This window comes from Bemisia tabaci, chromosome 2 (genome assembly GCF_918797505.1).
Source record: "Bemisia tabaci chromosome 2, PGI_BMITA_v3".
In the NCBI taxonomy this organism is placed as follows: Eukaryota; Metazoa; Arthropoda; class Insecta; order Hemiptera; family Aleyrodidae; genus Bemisia; species Bemisia tabaci.
In genome coordinates this window covers 76,597,730-76,617,751 of record NC_092794.1, presented here as the reverse complement: position 1 = coordinate 76,617,751, position 20,022 = coordinate 76,597,730, and the positions used below count along the sequence as shown (strand labels likewise).

General features: G+C 38.5%; 1 protein-coding gene across 1 annotated transcript in view; it reads right to left on the bottom strand.

Annotated features, from left to right (window-relative positions):
- Positions 1-20,022, bottom strand: part of FASN3 (Fatty acid synthase 3) — a 253,540-nt gene that overhangs the window by 108,286 nt on the left and 125,232 nt on the right. The window contains exons 16-23 of the mRNA XM_072296313.1: positions 17,432-17,692; positions 16,245-16,424; positions 14,685-14,836; positions 7,837-8,004; positions 7,141-7,281; positions 6,527-6,670; positions 4,083-4,285; positions 1,029-1,268 (exon numbers count right to left, since the gene is read on the bottom strand). Coding sequence (XP_072152414.1) covers positions 1,029-1,268; positions 4,083-4,285; positions 6,527-6,670; positions 7,141-7,281; positions 7,837-8,004; positions 14,685-14,836; positions 16,245-16,424; positions 17,432-17,692 — 1,489 coding nt within the window. The remainder of the gene's footprint in view (positions 1-1,028; positions 1,269-4,082; positions 4,286-6,526; positions 6,671-7,140; positions 7,282-7,836; positions 8,005-14,684; positions 14,837-16,244; positions 16,425-17,431; positions 17,693-20,022) is intronic.

Sequence of the window (20,022 nt, the reverse complement as noted above, 5' to 3'; positions counted from 1 at the left end):
GTTATACCCGATTGTCGCTATAACCGATGCACAAATACACTGAGTCAATGGGAAGTCAATCACGGTTACGACCTAATCGCACGTCTTTATGACCGATATATCGTTGTAACCGATGTCGGAATATCCGATTTCCCCTGTACTTGTTGGTATCCCAGGAACTGTTCTAGATACCTATCGACATGTGGACATATGGACAAGACTTCTTAAAAATGAAGTGAGCACATTTTGTGAGGGGGTCATCACTCCCAGAACTTTGACAATTTTAAAATCTCAAATCGGAACCCCCTTCGTGTGATACTTCGTTGGAAAGATCAAATATAAAAAAAAAAATTGGCACAAAGCACATGTAGCTATATATCACCGTTTCGAAATGGCGGCCAGTTAAAGTTCAAAACAAGATAAAATGATATCTCTGTTGTTCATTGACTGATGAAACTTGGCATCCAGGGAGTTTTGAGGCATGAAAAAAACGAATCTGATTCTGATGCCCCAATAAATAATGATGTCACTGCTGAAGTTTGGGGCTAATTTTTTGAAGATCTGAATAATGAAATCATGAAAGTTGGGCCTGATCGGGAAGCAACTTTTATGGATAATTCAAATAGCAGAACGGGACGGTGCGCTCTAACTGCAGAGGAGTTGGAGCGTTTAGGAAGGATGTTTTTCATCATTTATGCTTGCAATTTATTTTTAACATGAAGATATCCACAAATATACGTAAGGCCAATCAATTTAAAAATTGAAATCCTTCTATTGAAATGTGTTGCAAATAAATAGAAATGAGTTGATTTTTTTTTTTTTTTTTTTTGCATTGCAAATTGCCATCCAAACGTGGAACTCATTGTATCAGTCGTTCAACTTGACAATTTATGACCGAATGATGCAAAAATATTTCAATTTCAAGGTAAAAAATACAATTCCACTGCATTAAACTGAGAAATTATTCAAACGGTTTCGTTTTACTGTGCAACGAAAGGCATGAAACACTAGGGTAAGAATTTCTTGAGTATTTAAACGAAGGCACTCACTTCTCAGGTTCTATCTCTCCTTCGAACCACTGAAGCGATGATAAGTCCCCACGCACTGTAGTGTTGACATAACGATGGACGGCCTTGATAGAGGAGAGCTCCTCCAGAAGGAGGTGCCGGTAGCTGCCCCATTTGCCATCTTTGTAAATGTTCACAGCAAGATCCTTTGCTAGCTGCTCTTTGTAAAAGGGATGGTTGACGGAAAAGGGTGGAGCCTTTTTGTCCATGACTAGAACACATCTATCACACAAAGTTTCGTTCTTTATTTTGAACGGATTAACAACAATCATTTATTCTTATTCTTAATTTTTGTTCCAGTAAGCCCTTGTATCAAAACCCAAGTATCAAAAGAAACCTAAATTTTCAATAATTTCTAGAAGGTCTTCCCAGAATGGTCGATTTCTTCGCAACTCTGGTTGCTTTTAATAGGTCAAAAGCACCCATTTTTTTAAATTCATTATTTAAAATGGAAGAGTGAACTACGATTCTCAGATTTTTTTAAAGATTTTTTAACTCTGAATGAAAATATTTTTTAACATATTGAAAACACCATGAAGAGATGAGACAAAGTTTGAAAACTAAACCTAACCTTAAATTTCGTTTGTCCAATATTAATTCTAAAATGTATTTATTAAGAATATTTATCTTAATTTTGCTTATTTTTCTATTTTCAGTTCAGGTCAGTGTAGGTATTGGTTACTATGAATTTTATTATATTTTGAAATTTGTATCTTTTCCCTTTAGAAAATTCTCATTTTGTCAATTTCCTACTCGTTAGTATCAAAGACATTGAATCACTTAAACCGCGCGTCCGGTTCGGTTTAGTACAGACGGAGCGAAGCAAGTCTCTCGGAGCCCCATGATGGGCGAGCGGGAAAGAAGAGAGAGCGTGTCTCCCAAGAACTCGAAGAGGCTGCACAGGGGCAATGGAGAATTCATGCCCGCGCTCAGTTTTTCACGAATATCTCGTTTAGAGTCCATTTTCAGACAAAATTCCTAAGAAGAAAAGTTTTAGAACACATAATTTTACACCCGAATATCATTGTTTCATTTTTCCGAACTAATTATTAACCAAGGAAAAAAGCCTCACAATCCGACAAAAATTCATTGGAGCCATTACTGCGCATGCGCAGATGTGCACAATTGGGACACACGAGCTCATCGATGCGGGTCGGTGCCACCACTCATCGGCATGCGAATTTTTAAAAGTTGTTTCGCCTTCCGTAACACATGGATGCACGGTCTACGTGATTCAATGTTTTTGGTTAATATGTTTTGTTAATACGAGGTAAATTTTGCAACGTTGGTCGAGCAAATCGAAAAACCAAGGGGTGTTGGCACATCTAGAGCCTAAGAGCTTTCATTTCAAACAAATCGAAGGAAAGTCGGTCTGGTAGTTTCCGAGATCGAATTAGCACAAACTGTCCAAACTGAAGGAGGACAAAAAAAGCCTTAGGATATTAAAAATATAGATAGATACATATACAGGGTTATTCAAAAGTCACGCACCACTGGCCATAACTTTAGTTCTAATTATGATATCGACTTGCGGTTTAAGAAGCTTTTCCTCATATCGAGGGGGAAACTTTTTTAGGTGCTTTCCAGTTTTTGATCCGCCCGGAGGGGCGAGGGGGGCGGGGGGGGGGGGGGGGCAACACAAAAATTTCAAATGGCCACCCCGCTCATGGCCATTAGTGCGTGACTTTTGAATAACCCTGTAGATTTTCTATGGACTATTTAGCGGACACTAAAGTAACATATGTATAGCTATAGCCAGGGCTGCAGAGCGAAGAATGTAAAAAAGCAGACTGACTTTAAAAGCGGTTAAAAAAGTTTCAACCTGAAAAGGACCCCGTATATTTGAAGTCTCTCTGTAAAACACATTTTCATGGGGAAAAAGGTATAGGTGAGTCCCTCAGAGTTGCAGTTTTATCACAGAAATGCAAGAGTATTACGCGTAAGTATCAGTCCCATCACCTACACATGAAAAATACGCATCACATTGTTCAATACATTACTTCATTAATTTTCCTTTGTGTTCCTCATAATTGGATTACATTTTGCAATAAGGAACCACAATCTCTGGCTCTTTCATAAAAGCACCTCTCTGCATAGGGGAACGGATGGTTCATATGTTGTTTCTATGATGAGCCAAAAATAGAGGTTCCTTATTGCAAAATGTGGTCCAATTATTATTCTAACAAGAAATTTAGAAGAAAGTGTTACACACATTCGTTGCACAGGGTAGATAAATTTGCTAAAATTATGTGAGGGAGACACCAACTTAAAACTTCCCTAAATCATACTCGATTTTTATTTAGTAGGTACAAATAAAGTCCATAAATACAGGGTGTAACAAAAGTCCGTCCCACCCCTGCTAACTTTTGAACGAATTGTGCTAGGGAAATGAAAATTTAAACTTTAAACGGTCAAATTTAATTACCTTAAATTTCGTTTTTTTTAACTTTTCCCGAAATTTGGGGACTTGCCAACGTAATATTGAACTGATTTTGACCCTACTAACATAATGTGGAGGCAAATCTAGGGGAAATTGGCTTATTTCGCGGGAAAATCGAATGACCTTTGAATTGACGTATTTGGGGGGTCCGAACCCCCCCTTAAAATTAATTCGAAGTGATTTATGCAATTTTTACTGAAAAGCGAACAAAATTTGGTAAATTTTCCCGTATTATTTTTTTCTTTACGATAATTTGAACCGGAGTTATGACTTTTTGAAAATAGTTCAAATTTGACCTTTGACCTACCATGACTCGGTCAGAAATTAATATATTGATCTGCGGTTTGCGCCAAAATTCTTAGTTTTTTATGCTCTTTTGAATGAGGTATCACAAGATATGGGTTGCAGTTTGAAAAAATAAGTTGGGGGCCCCCGTCTCCCTGAGGGGGAGACCAAAATTTTGACCCCCCCCCCCCCAAAAAAAAAGATGGTCCCCTTTGAGATAGGATCATTCCTAAAGTTTCATTTCCCTAGCACAATTCGTTCAAAAGTTAGCAGGGGTAGGACGGACTTTTGTACACCCTGTATGTACCTACCTGGTGCGTTCTCCACCGGCCTCTTTGCGAATACAATTGAAGAAACCAAGAAGACCATTCAATGGTTCTTTCTCCGCATAAAGGATGATTTTTTGCTTAGTTGAGGAATCCTCAGCTTTCAGTGCATTTTGAAGTTCTGTGATCCACTCGAAATTATTTGCAGGAACTTTGATGACGATTGGTTCCAATTTTTCCGTGATTTCCTTAAAGTATGGGTTAAAACATAAGATATACAGTTGATACAATTGTACAGTTGTACAGTTGTACAGGGTGATCCAAAAGTCCCTTCCACCCCCTCTACCTTTTTACCTAATTTTAGTAAAGATTTGAAACTTGGGGGATGTTTCTAGGTCAAAGGGAGCTACTTTTTGGCCCTCCTAAAATTTTCAGGGGGGGCCCCTTGGGGACCTCAAACTTTTAATTTCCAAATGGGAAGACTCCCTTTGTGATAGCTCCTTCGAGAGAGCAAATAAAAGAAAACTCTTCGCGCAGACCCGAAGTCAACATCTCAAACCGTTTAAAAATGGCGGCTGGTTAAAGTTCAAAATGGCCGAAAATTCAAACTGGTTATTTGTCGACGGATTTGCGCAAAAATCGATTTCTGGAAGTATTTTGGCACGAGAAAAACGAATTTGACGTTAGATTTTAAAAAACCCGAAATTTCCATAATGGCCACTGGTTAAAGTTCAAAATGGCCGAAAATTGCCACCTCGGTTTTTTGCGGATGGACTTGCCCAAAACTTGGAACTTGAGGGTGTTTTGGCATGAGATTAACACATTTAAACTTGGATTTATAAAACAAACAATTTTCGGTCATTTTGAACTTTAACCGGTGGCCATTTTGGAAATTTCGGTTTTTATAAAAAAAAAATCTAACGTCGAATTCATTTTTCTCGTGTCCAAATACCGCTATATACCGATATTTTCCGATTACCGATATTTTCCGATTTCCGATTTCGATTTCGATTTCCGATTTCGGTTTTTATAAAAAAAAAATCTAACGTCGAATTCATTTTTCTCGTGTCCAAATACCGCTATATACCGATATTTTCCGATTACCGATATTTTCGCGCAAATCCGTCGACAAATAACCGGTGTGAATTTTCGGCCATTTTTAACTTCAACCGGCCGCCATTTTTAAACGGTTTGAGATATTGATTTCGGGTTTGCGCGAAAAATTTCTTTTTTTATGCTCTTTCGAACGAGCTATCACCAAGAGGGTCTTCCAATCTGGAAATGAAAAGTTGTGGTCCGTTGCCCCCTCCAGGGGCCCCCTGAAAATTTTAGAGGGGCCAAAAAGTAGCTCCCTTTGACCTAGGAACATCCCCCAAGTTTCAAATCTTTACCTCAATTAGGTAAAAAGTTAGAGGGGGTGGAAGGGACTTTTGGATCACACTGTATATTGCATTATGCATATGAAATTAATTATACTAAGTAAGTACCTAGGTATGCCACTACAAAACTGAAATGAGAGGTAAAAACTGGACGGTAAGAGTTCCGTTGTATCCTTCTCAGAGCTCCAAAACGGAAGATATTGACCATGGAGAAAACGAAGTGCGAATCCATTGAAGAGAGGAAATGTAAATTTTACCCCCAAAAATGGGCACCCTGGCATAGCGAAACATTTCACAGATCTCCTTTAGCAAAGTTTCACATGGGTATTTGGGTCGTAAATTTTACACAAGGGGTTCCAGACTACATCCATTCTCAATAACATTTGACCTGGAGAAATTCAATGGAAATTTTTTCAACCCCCCCCCCCCCCCCCCAAGCCTCAAAGGGTTTTTTTTCCACAGACCACTGCCCATTCCTTAAAGTTTTATATATTGACTTAAACATCGAATCTTTCAATTGAAAATATGAGTTTGTGGCTTAAAACTTCCTCTCTATTCAGGTAAGAGGATTTTGGGGTAATTTTCGGTGGGTTGATAAGGAGACCAAAGGAACCGCTTGAGAATGCCCCAAAAGGATCTATGGGAAAAATTTTATAACAGAAAGTTTGCATTTTTTAATGTAAAATTTGACTCTAAGATCAAATCATGCAAGGTCTATTTGAAAACTACAAGAAAAAGGTAGGTATTCTCCCAAAATGACCCCAGGAGAGGAACAAACCAAAACGACCACTAAAAAAATTTCCACTGATTCTTTTGGGTCATGTTGGGGCCGGAAAATTTTAGTTGCAAGGATCTATCTTGAGCCGCTGTCGAGGAAAAATAAAGGACAAGCTTCAAGATCGCCCATCCATGAGATCTAAATCTCATGAGCTCCAAAATTACTCGAAAATCAAATATGGTGGTTAAAGAGGCTGTTTGCAATGATACGAACATGAAGAAGTTGAGATACATAACGTCTGTGTCCGTAAGGCCGTAAGGCGTGTAAGTGCATGGATTTTACTTGAAGTACAGATTCATGGTAATTTTCAGTCTCAAATTGTACGGACTTACCCTGCGGATTATCAGAATTCGTTCACTTCCACAGATTCTGTTCATTGAGATGGATAAGCCATCTTCGGGTACCTTCTCCGTGATTTTTTCTCGAGCAATCATGAAACCACCATCTTTCAGCGCATTCAGTGCTAACTGCAGCACCTATCCACAAGAGATAAGGAGGCTAAAATTAATACAGTGAAATCTAGTCAAAGCAGAGGTATCGCAGAAAAGGTTGCTTGTTTCCTGGAGCTTTTTTCTCAGGAGATCTCAGCAAAGGAAATTTTAGGGTTGCGTGACCTGGGTTCGGTTGTTGAGCAATGGTTATAAGACTTCTATGACCAAATTGAAGGCTTAAGAGATAGAGCCTGAGCTTATTTAACCTCAGTTATAGGGTGTCCCTTGTGAGGTGTTTAGGTTTTTGAGACACAAATCAGAGCTTATTGATCGGATTTTGCAGGAAATTAAAGTGATTTTGATGCCGGACTTTAGTAGATAAAATTTACTGATAGTAGGTTTCCGGTGTAGGTTTTGAGCGTGTGACTTTGTGTGAGCGCGCACAAGTTTGGATGGGGCGGGAGGTTGCGTATGGATGCAGGTGTGTTGGGAGAGGAAAAGCAAGAATCAATTACCTCAGGTCGCCCAACAATGGAGGAAACAACAACGATGTGACAGGACTGATCTCCAGGTAACTTTCTATCTTCAACCTGTATACCAGGAGCCATATCAGCCACTACAGGATTGTCTGATGCAGATAGCACGGTAATATCAGCCTAAACGCAGAAAGAATGTGAAAAAAAGAAACAAAGATCAAATTTCCTGTGTATCAGACAGCACCATGCAGTTTCACAAGTTAATACATGAAGCTGTGTGAATGCTTCAGCACAAGAACACACAAATAAGAAAGTAAAGAGGATTGTATTAAATTGACTTTCTTCGGTAGGTAGCAAGGAGAGATTATTTGTTACTTTTCGGAATACAATTACGAACTGACCGTTTCTGAATAAGCCTAAAATTTAGGTGCATTTATTGATTTCGACATACCACTTTCAGCTTCTCTCCTTACTTCCCACTTCTTTCTTCTTACTTCTCTTTTTCTGTTATTCTCCCATGGCATCGATACAGCACCTCAATTAATGAATCTCTGAGTGCAAAAGGAAGTTAATCTGTGCTTTGTTAGAAAATGTTTCTATTGTTTGGAAAATGTTTGTTATCCGTCAAAGCTGTAGGTGCACCCTAAAAATAAATAAGCTGATTCTGATAATATGGTCCTCTTAGAATATGAAAATGATCAGAAAATAAAGCTGCAAGAAATTACATATTAATACCTGAATCAGAGGTAAATCCCCAAGAGAGGTAGCCAAGATGGTTGAAATTAATGGTACATCCGGGTTCATGAAAGCGTCAGCCATCTCTACAGTTTTGACTTTGATGCTTGGGAGATTCTCCAAAGCCAGCTGCACAGCTACTCTCACGACTTCTGCCAAATCTGAACTCTAAAAAGTAAAATCAATGTGAAATTACGAGGAAATAGGCAGCTAAATATTGTTGAATCCTTTGGTGTAATACCCGAGCATCACACTTTAATGGAATCAACATTACATTCATTTGAAAATTCACGTACCTACCTTTTCAATTTTTCATTAAAACCCATACGGGATTTCTTCCACGAAGTGTTCATGGACCTCATACATACTGTCAATTACGTATGGATGTATCGCACGCATTTAACAATTTAAGGCGAATAGCCACCTGCCTCGGCGAATAAGAAGCAAAAAGCGGCGGCCTTGTGGCAGCCTAGGCAAGTAGCAAGCCGCCTACGCAAACAGCACGTTGCCTAGGCACACAACAAGTTGCCTACGCAAATAACATTACGGAATATCAGGCAAATAACAATCGATAGGTAGATAAAGGAACATTAATTGAAAAGTTTACCTTTATTTGTTACAGCAGGCTACGGATCCAAGGCACTGGCTATTACACTTTCTATTGTTCTTGAAATATGAGCACCGTTTCGTTTCGCATTGAGTCTTGCTTTTTGTACAGTTACATTTCACAGACCCTTGCCCGTTGTACAAGGAATGGACGGCTGCCGCCTCTCTCAACGAAACTGTTATTTTGAGGGGCACTTCTCCGATCTTAAGGGTGGAAGTCGGAACATCCTGTAACGCATTCCGTGAGATTTACTGTTCCAGAATACCGGCCGCGGTTGTCACTTTATACTTGTCATGTTTCACCTCTGTAATCAATCCCGGGATACCTATTACGGGATATTACACGAGGGGACCACGATCAAATTCCGAGACATTCACGACAACTGCGGCACCAACTTTAAGGTGTGGAAATAGAAAATTGTTTCTTGAAGTCATTTTTTCTGCTGCTTTCAGTTGTCCTTGATAAGATTTGCTCCTTGATGTTGTTTTTATCATTTTCGGCAGTCCTTGCGTGTAACTCTGTGTTATCAGTAGAGTGTTTTGGTCACCTACCTTCAAACTCCACTTGGTGCATCGTAGTGTTTCGTATCTGGTTGCCAGATCATTACGATAAAAAATCTTATTTCGATGAAAAGTTAGATTGTTATTTGCCTGAATTCTGGTTCAGCTCTAGCTTGCCTAGGAAAACAGCAAGTTGCAGCAAATTGCCTAGGCAAATAGTCATCTGCCTGGAGAAATAGGCATGATTGCTGCTACTTGCCTAGGCAGATAACTATTCGCCTAAAATTGTTAAATGCATGTGACAGATACAATCTTCAGTAATATGCATATTTATGTTTCCATACAGATAGATTCTAGAGGAAAATCGTATTAATTCCATCAAGTAGCCTCTTCTAGAGCTGTAGGATTATTCAAAAGTTAGTTGTAATTGCGATTAATTTTTTATTCGTGATCGCAACCCTGGTAAAAATGGCAAGTGTTAGGTCAGTGAATTTTCCACTGAGGTCAGTGCAATTTGCTCTGAGGTCAGTTCAGTTTTCTCTGACGTAAGTGTTAAAGCACTTACCCAAGAAGTCAGCACTGAGGTAAGAGGCACTGACGTCGGGAGAAAGACTTACCTAAGTGCAGAGATGTCTCTGAGGTAAGCGGGACTGAGGTCAGGACTTGGTTCAGAGGGTAAGTCTCTGACATCAATCTTAATCGAACCGCACTCACTCCCAAAAAGTAGAGATGGCTCCCCCTTCCCCCACCCTATTTCATTTTCGTGGGGGAATATTTCCTCGGGACACGGGGACCACAAACTTTATCTTTCAGAGAGGCATATTTTGTAGAAGGTGGGATTTTCTAAGAGGGAAGGAAAACTAGTTTAAGTAGCCACACTCTTGAATAATTTGTTTTACCCTCTTCGTTTAAGATGGCACTTAAATAATTAAAACACAACAAAAAATGAGATCGATAAAAATATTATCACCGCTAAAATATGTATTTAGATATATTTATTTAAGCATTATTATTTGTTTATAAAAAAAAATAGTTTTAAATTTGGTTTTAATTTTTTTCAGTTTTAACTGTTTTTAAAATGTTTCAGTCTCAATTTTTTTTAAAATTTTCCTACTTTATTTTCAATTCTTTTCTAACTTTTTTACTCCTTTACTTTCAATTTTTGTATCTGCTAATTTATATTTTTTGTATAATTTCAACTTTAATTATTTTTTTTGCATCATTAGCTTTAATTTTGAATTTTAGTGCGATCCATTTTTTTTTCAAAGAAACGTAACTTACAAAACTTCATTTACATGTTGATTGATTAAAAAAGAATAATAGAAAAATTAGGTATCGGATTCACATTCAAAGACAAAATCATCATTTGCTGGCAAAATTACCCCAATGGGGGCCCTGAAATGGTAAAATTACGCCCCTAACACGTACACGCGCAGGTAGTGTAGTGGTTCAATCGCTAGGACGATCACCGAAGTTAAGTTACGTCGGGCGTAGTTAGTACTTAGATTGGAGACCGCATGGAAACGAGCGATGTCCCCTGAAGATTGTGATACTTGCTTGGGATTGAAAACTCACAGCAGCCCTCCCTGATCGTCAAATAGTGACTTAACGTACCTGGCAGATCGGTAATTAACGAAATTTTTGCCTGTACAGTATTTCTGGGAGTTTCCACTCCGCTTACGTCTGAGACACTTAGGTCAGTGCCACTTACATCAGAGGCACTTGCCTTTGGAACAGACCTAACACTGAGGTAGCAGATCAGCGCCCGGCAGCACTGACATCAGTGCTTAGGTCTGTTCCAAAGGCAAGTGCTACTGATCTGAGCACTTGCCATTTTTACCAGGGAACGAATTGAAAAATTAATCGCGATCGAGTCCATTAATTGGACTTAATAATATTTCAAATTTTCTGCCATGTTTGGAATTTGAAATACTATTGCCACGTTCGTTTGAATTTGTGTAACCACTAGCGCAATGCTAGCCTCTAGCGGTAAAACATTATAATTACCCTGGTAAAAATGGCAAGTGCTCAGATCAGTAGCACTTGCCTTTGGAACAGACCTAAGCACTGATGTCAGTGCTGCCGGGCGCTGATCTGCTACCTCAGTGTTAGGTCTGTTCCAAAGGCAAGTGCCTCTGATGTAAGTGGCACTGACCTAAGTGTCTCAGACGTAAGCGGAGTGGAAACTCCCAGAAATACTGTACAGGCAAAAATTTCGTTAATTACCGATCTGCCAGGTACGTTAAGTCACTATTTGACGATCAGGGAGGGCTGCTGTGAGTTTTCAATCCCAAGCAAGTATCACAATCTTCAGGGGACATCGCTCGTTTCCATGCGGTCTCCAATCTAAGTACTAACTACGCCCGACGTAACTTAACTTCGGTGATCGTCCTAGCGATTGAACCACTACACTACCTGCGCGTGTACGTGTTAGGGGCGTAATTTTACCATTTCAGGGCCCCCATTGGGGTAATTTTGCCAGCAAATGATGATTTTGTCTTTGAATGTGAATCCGATACTTAATTTTTCTATTATTCTTTTTTAATCAATCAACATGTAAATGAAGTTTTGTAAGTTACGTTTCTTTGAAAAAAAAATGGATCGCACTAAAATTCAAAATTAAAGCTAATGATGCAAAAAAAATAATTAAAGTTGAAATTATACAAAAAATATAAATTAGCAGATACAAAAATTGAAAGTAAAGGAGTAAAAAAGTTAGAAAAGAATTGAAAATAAAGTAGGAAAATTTTAAAAAAAATTGAGACTGAAACATTTTAAAAACAGTTAAAACTGAAAAAAATTAAAACCAAATTTAAAACTATTTTTTTTTATAAAAAAATAATAATGCTTAAATAAATATATCTAAATACATATTTTAGCGGTGATAATATTTTTATCGATCTCATTTTTTGTTGTGTTTTAATTATTTAAGTGCCATCTTAAACGAAGAGGGTAAAACAAATTATTCAAGAGTGTGGCTACTTAAACTAGTTTTCCTTCCCTCTTAGAAAATCCCACCTTCTACAAAATATGCCTCTCTGAAAGATAAAGTTTGTGGTCCCCGTGTCCCGAGGAAATATTCCCCCACGAAAATGAAATAGGGTGGGGGAAGGGGGAGCCATCTCTACTTTTTGGGAGTGAGTGCGGTTCGATTAAGATTGATGTCAGAGACTTACCCTCTGAACCAAGTCCTGACCTCAGTCCCGCTTACCTCAGAGACATCTCTGCACTTAGGTAAGTCTTTCTCCCGACGTCAGTGCCTCTTACCTCAGTGCTGACTTCTTGGGTAAGTGCTTTAACACTTACGTCAGAGAAAACTGAACTGACCTCAGAGCAAATTGCACTGACCTCAGTGGAAAATTCACTGACCTAACACTTGCCATTTTTACCAGGGTAATATTGTGAAAAACCCGTGAAAATACCCACACCCAACATTACTTACAAGTTTAATACATTACTAAGTAAAGACGTTTAACGCCATGGAAGCTAAACAAAAGAAATTAAACTCAACGCAATACATTGTTATGGCTGTTCAGGACCCTCAAGTGGACAACTCATGTGGACACAATTGAAGAAAGAATTATTACAAAAATTTCCTGGAATGCTAATAGTCTCTTGAAGCGCAAGATGGAATTGATGAAGTTAATCAACGAAGAAAACTTAGAAATTTGTCTAATACAGGAAACACTCTTTACGAATGAATCATACTACTTCTATGCCAATTAATAACTATAAGTTTTATTAAGCCGTTCACCCGGACGGCATGGCACACGGAGGCGCGAGAACACTAATTAAGAAAAACATTCAGCATCACTTGTTTAATTCCATCTCAAGTAATAACTTTCGAGCTATGGCTCTAGAAGTCAAGTGCGAAACAGAGAAGTACTATTATTGCTTCTGCAAACGCTCCTCCAAACCATAATAACAAGGAAATTGACTACTTATGCAAACTTTATAAGTGAATTTGGCAATAGGTGTTTCTTAGCAGGTGACTGGAATGCATAACATGTGTTTTGGGGTCCCAAAAAAAGTTAATACAAAATTAATACAAGGTATATTTTAGGTGAATTTCATGAGTTGTATAACCGTTTGATTTATTTTTTATTTACTTCAAAATTTACATTGCGACGTTTCGGACCTAGTCCTCCGATCCAACACGGTCAGGGAACAGAGGAAAAGATAGTTACAATCCAACGAACATTACAAACATTGTTGCCTGAGTTACAGCTATTAATAAATGGTCGACAAAATTTTAATGGTTAACAATTAGAAAGTATCGGTACCTACCAAATAATCCTCAAATTGGGAAAATTCCGTCCTTGAATTCAGGGCGTTGCTATTTTTAAGAATGCTGAACCCCTCTAAGTTTAAACGGACCTGCTCATTTTTCTCTTGTTTTAGCACTCTGGTGTTATCATAATCAAACTGGTGGTTTGTTTCTTTTACATGCTGCTTAAGAGCCGTTTTTTCATGCTTATTAAACTTGTGTCCGTCAAGACGCTTATGTACGTACTGTGATGTCTGCCCAATGTAAACCCCTGGGCACCCTTTGCATGGAATTTCGTAAAGCACGTCGGACATTTTCTCGTTTGGGATTTTGGTTTTCAGAGCTGATTTGAATCCTTTCAAATTACACTTATTTGTTGTTAGGTACTAGCGATAATCCAAATGGTTTTATTGCGGCACTTAATTTTTCAGAGCATGAAGCCAAGTATGGACCGTGTTGGATCGGCGGACTAGGTGTGTTTATTTCTTGTTTTCCTTATTTTGTCTCCTCAGTCTGTGCCTGATGAAGGTGGAAATACGCCACCGAAACGTCGCAATGTAAATTTTGAAGTAAATAAAAAATAAATCAAACGGTTATACAACTCATGAAATTCACCTAAAATATACCTTGTATTAATTTTGTATTAACTTTTTTTGGGACCCCAAAACACATGTTATGCATTCCAGTCACCTGCTAAGAAACACCTATTGCCAAATTCACTTATAAAGTTTGCATAAGTAGTCAATTTCCTTGTTATTATGGTTTGGAGGAGCGTTTGCAGAAGCAATAATAGTACTTCTCTGTTTCGCACTTGACTTCTAGAGCCATAGCTCGAAAGTTATTACTTGAGATGGAATTAAACAAGTGATGCTGAATGTTTTTCTTAATTAGTGTTCTCGCGCCTCCGTGTGCCATGCCGTCCGGGTGAACGGCTTAATAAAACTTATAGTTATTAATTGGCATAGAAGTAGTATGATTCATTCGTAAAGAGTGTTTCCTGTATTAGACAAATTTCTAAGTTTTCTTCGTTGATTAACTTCATCAATTCCATCTTGCGCTTCAAGAGACTATTAGCATTCCAGGAAATTTTTGTAATAATTCTTTCTTCAATTGTGTCCACATGAGTTGTCCACTTGAGGGTCCTGAACAGCCATAACAATGTATTGCGTTGAGTTTAATTTCTTTTGTTTAGCTTCCATGGCGTTAAACGTCTTTACTTAGTAATGTATTAAACTTGTAAGTAATGTTGGGTGTGGGTATTTTCACGGGTTTTTCACAATATTAATTATAATGTTTTACCGCTAGAGGCTAGCATTGCGCTAGTGGTTACACAAATTCAAGCATTGTTTAACAACAAGTCATTTTATATATATATATATATGCACATTCTGCCTGTACTTCCTAATTTCTTAACAGCAATGAAAAATTTCAGGAAAAGGAAATCAGTTTCATCAACTCGATATAAAAAACAAACCTCTTCGTCTTCCTGAGGATAAAACAAGTATTTTTCCAAGACAGGTTCACCCAATGGTTTACGCCTGGAGATTGCACTGGCTTTCAAGCCTCGGATTTCAACACCGCCGGATTTAATCAATTCGATTTCCTTATAAACATTCACCTGCATTTCTGAGTGAAAGAGAGTGACGTTAAACATCATCATTAAAATCAAATGTTCTCAGGAAGTGTTATAAACATGAAGGACCATACAGTAAAAGGACACATGCACATGTGTTAAGTGAAGTTCTAAAATGCTTTCCTACGCGTTACATCAATTTCCATACCTGGGTGACTCATATGATATAACCACAGAATTGAGGGATAACCGAGATATTTTTATTTAACTGTTCATCACGATAATATTGTGTTAATTCTGACTCTTTAGTGGCTCAAATTGCATAAGTGTGGTAATGCAGAGGAACTGTACCCCACATATAAATCATCAAACTTGCAAGTACAATACGTCCATAGTCCCCAAGGATTATCCAAAATGATGACTCAAGAAAAAGGTCAACAATTTCTGTAATGCCGAAGAATTACAGTGATTTCGAATTACGGCAAGGAATACAGTGTCAAGAGAGAAGTAGCTCAAAGTTGCTTCTGAGACATCTTGATTTCCAAACTCCTTTACGGGTGCTCTTCAACCCGCAAAGGAGTCCTCTCTAGGTCCTCCTTTTTGAAGTATCCCTTTAATCCTGATAGTTCATTAGACCTTGTCTCCATGGGATGTTTCACGGGATTTGTCCCTGGAAAAAATCCCACTTGCGAAGTTGGGAAATATATTGAGTTAATCAATATTTTTTCCGGTACCAAGTATGGTCCTTGTACCCCCAGGACCCACTGAGGGAGGACGAAGAAGTGAGAACGAATTGTGCGATATTTTCTTCATTACTCCATTGTTAATGTTTGTTTAGTTAAAATAATGTGTCTAATAGGTAGTCAATTGAGTGCAATTATTATTTTAGTCTCGGTTAAATAATCGACTTTAACTAATTTATCTTCACGCGCAAACTAGTCGCAGGACCGTATGAGCCCCGTCCCGTGTAGACGGTAACTGGGAAAAATCCCAGAAGTTTCATTCCTGCGATTCGAACTATGACAAATCCTATGAAAACCTCCCGTGGAGACAAGGCCTTACAAATCTGTCATTGATATATCAAAAGTTAATTTATGACCTGCTCTCGAATACGAGACATTTCAATTATTGTAGGAAACATTCTTGCGCTTTTGACTACTTTGGCGTAAAAGCAATGAGGTTATGTATCTATAAATCTATTGGTATTCACATCACTTCTAAATAGCAGAATCCATCGGCTGGCGCAGTTAGTAAATATGTACAAATGGATCCATAAAATCTTAATTATTATAATGCTAAAACTAAAATCGTGGATTCATGAGTTAATGATTCAACATGAACTTTTGAAAGCCATGTGCGTAATAATAAAATTGGTATCTTCATTAAGACAATCATTATACATGTTACACGTTCTCATATCTTTCTCTTGTCTCTTTGAATAATGGTTTTTGTGATATATACCTGGTTTTTCCGGATCAAGAGTATGAAGAATTGATATGTGTTTTCTGACGTCAATGACCATTCTCTGAAGTGATGTTGGAACAAAAAGACCTCGCGTGTCATCTTGCAAAATCTGTATTTGAAGTAAGTTGTCCATAAAGGCGACCCAGTTGTTGCACCAGCTCACTCGGCCAACCTTGCCTTGGATTATAACATTCAATGATTAAGGAGTACACTTCTCAATTCATTAAGTCATGCAACCTGCTCGGTTCAGTTCACGTAATAAAGAACTTGGAAATGGGTCTGCAAAATTTGGGTTGCAAAATTTTGTGGGAGCAAAGAAAAGTCTTTTTTGGAAAAGAAAAGTCTGCAATTCATCCTAACTTTACACTGTTAGTAACTTTTGCACTTCTTTGAGCTTCTTGCCTCCTACGTAAACTAAGATAAAAATATTTGTGGAGGAGTTTTAATTAAGATAAACTAAACCTGATGTCAGGAGTTAAAAAATGTGCTGTTCTTGTAGATGTTATCAGAACCAGCTGACTGGGTTACATATTCGCTTCAAAGTTATGGCACCAGTTGTGGTAATTTTGGGACACCCTATGTATGTATGTATATGTATGTGTGTGTATTTAGATATAATTCATGCCTTTCAGGTTTTTACCTTTTAAAAATTGTGTGAATAGAAAAGACTAATTTTTGGTTGGAGACATTTTTCAAATGTCTTTAAAACAGTATGACTTTTAGCAGTAAGGTCTTGGTGTGAAAACGATTCGATGAAATGGGCGTATCTCTACCAGACAGAACCACGTGCAGGTGGAAAAGATGGAGTGAGCTCGTTAGTTGAGGATCGTAAGAATAAATGGGAATTATAAAGCGCCAGTAGCATCAGCGGCAACGAAGCAGTCTCCGTTGTCGCTCTTGCTCGGCTTTGGGTAGCTCATGAGCCCTGTCTACAACGCTCTTTTGCCATGCCCACGGCTTATGAGTGCCGCATTCAGTTGGCACATAGTTCCGTTTGACAGAATGTAAAATCCCTCTTTTCCATTTCTCCGAAGGGTACCATGCCCACTTTTATATTGTTTCCTAAGCAGCTTTGACGAGCACACTCCATCTTTCCCACTCGTCTATAGTTCCGTTTGGCAGAAATACGTCCAAATACCTCCCAACCTTTCTTAACTAATCTTTAAACATTACGCACAACTCACCGGTAGTGTCAGCAGCAACTAAGCTACGGAATAAACCTTTATAATTGTATCCTCTGAGCCTGAGTTCCTTATAAATGTCTTTGGCACTCAGCTCAATTAGGTCTGGACCAGTCTCAGTATCTTCTGGTAGTTCCATATTGATGGTTTCTTTCGTGATGTCATTTGGAACTGTGATTTTTCCTGTCACAATTGCAGCACCTCCCTCTACGACCTCAAAGTTACCACTTCCTTTCTGGACCATGACAATGAACTCGACCGAACCTGAGACACAAAATCAACCTCAAAGTCAATGAGGTTCTAGTTCATTTACGGTTGGATTGTGTAAGAAAATGATTTATGACGGGCTTTCCTTAAAAAAAAAAAAAAAAAAAAAAAAAAAAAAAAGAAAAAACCGATGGGTCTGTAGCGCAAAAATTGGGGTTGAATAAAGTCGTATGGGGATTTTAGAGTACCTAATACTATGTAAGAAGCCTTCCGCAGTGTGAAATTAAAAAAAGACTCGACGAAAGTTGCGTATTTTGCTACATTAACTACACAAGGTTCCATTTAATTACCAAAACTTTATTATTCAACATACATAAGAACACGACGTAGAATTACATCGGACGCCATTCTTGATAGACTAATTTCTTTATACCAGAAGGGGAGAGGGGAAGGAGTGCATCAGTGCTACACTCTAGTAGGGTGTAAATGAGGACTTTAGCGCAGTAAAAAGAAACGCTTACACCATTGCATAATCCAAATACTGAAGGGGTAACATACCAAATTGTGCAGAAAAATATGAATTAAATGACAGTGTTGTGGGGCGGGTATTGTGCAATATGGCAACGCTGCATGTAGCCCCTTCATTTTCCGGGTTATGCATACGAGACATTGCATGTAGCCCCTTCAATATGCGTGTTATGCAATGGTGTATGATGCCCCTCCAAGTTGTAGGTTATGCAACAACGTTGCCGGACGGTGCACATAAAAGAATGATTTAATCATCGGTGAAATTTGGCAACATATAATTTTAAGGGTCTGACTCGGGGAATTCCCGCGCGGGAAAACATTTTCGGAAAATTCTCCTCCTCCGATCCGCCCCAGACCGATGCGATCCTCTTACACTATCGAGGATCGGTAAACTGTACAGGCCGAATTTTGATACGACTTTTCGTTTTCGAGAAAATTCGACTTTTACCTACCTAAGTCGCATGCGTATCTTATGTGTATAAACGAGTTTTTATGCTTGCTTGAATAAATGGAATTGGTCGTTTACTCTTGACTTTTAGTATTGACTGGTTGTACGTCTGATGTTAAAAACACGTTTATGACGCAAATAATTTTTCTTTACATTGTTGTCAGATTGCACAAACAATTCGGATTTTCGGACGTGTAAAATGTTTGGCATCTTTAGACCGTCTCCTTCAGGATTGGACTGGACTGGTATCCGAGACTGGAGAGTAGGGTCTGATTCGAGGATTTCAATTTATAGTGCCGTGGCGGTGTGCGCTTGGAAATGTGTATCGGAGGCTTGTGTTTTGGGATGAGCGACTGGGATTGGATATTGCAATGTCCAGATTGATGAATTAAAAATGTTTGTTTAATTTTTTTTCTTCAATTAGGTACTATAAATAGAAAAAAGAAGCATATAAAGAAAAGAAAGCTACACAAGTTATGATAATCCATGCTGATACCTCCCAGTATCGTCCGTTGGACATACATCGGGCAAAGAGACAGCTTTTGGCGCGCTCTAAGTTGTTCAGAAATTGACTTTGCTTCTTAGAATGTCTTTAATAGAACACATCACTAGAGACCAGGATTCCTTAAGAAGCAACTCTTAAACGTTTCGCGGACGAGCAAGAAATAATTTACTCCCTGAAGCAAGGGTATAAGAAAATGGTCGAACGGGCGTGGAAGATGTGCAGACTCGCGAGTGCAATTCCCAAAGGACGTGGTAAAATCTTTCGGTTATCTCATGTAACCTGTAGCACCCAGCCGCATCGGAAGTGTCTATGGAGCTGAGTTTGAGATTGTTACAACTAATTAAGCTTCAACCAGATACGTCTCCGTGGTAACAGAGTTCTATATACATACGCATTGTGACGCTATAAGCCCGTGTGAATAAAGTCATATCCACAGTATTATTATGAATATTATTATTATGAAGTTGAATAAAGTCACGGTAAGTGACAGTCGTCAGTATGTAAGTGTTAGTTAACAAAAATTTAAAAAACCGACCATTGGCTCGTTGGTCGATGGCAGCTACGTGCCCTTTAGTTAGTATATCCATCCTGCGCTATTTCGAACGTATTGCGACTGTGTATGTAGTTGACGGATTTCTCTTATCGGGAATATTTCAGAACTGAAATCATGCAGCAGCAGCACATAAATATAGTGGCAGCCGAACAAAGGAATCACCCCGATTATAATATAGGAGTGGTAGATGAAAAGTCAAATTGATCGGTTGCGAGTGCCGCGGTTTCCGCTTTAGGGTAGCCTGGGGTTAAGTGGGCACGGCGGGTTAACTGAACACTCGACCTAGCTGCCACCTGGTGGGCAAACTCAAAACCAACTACGCGTCAATTCCATCAGTTTATAGACCCTTACTA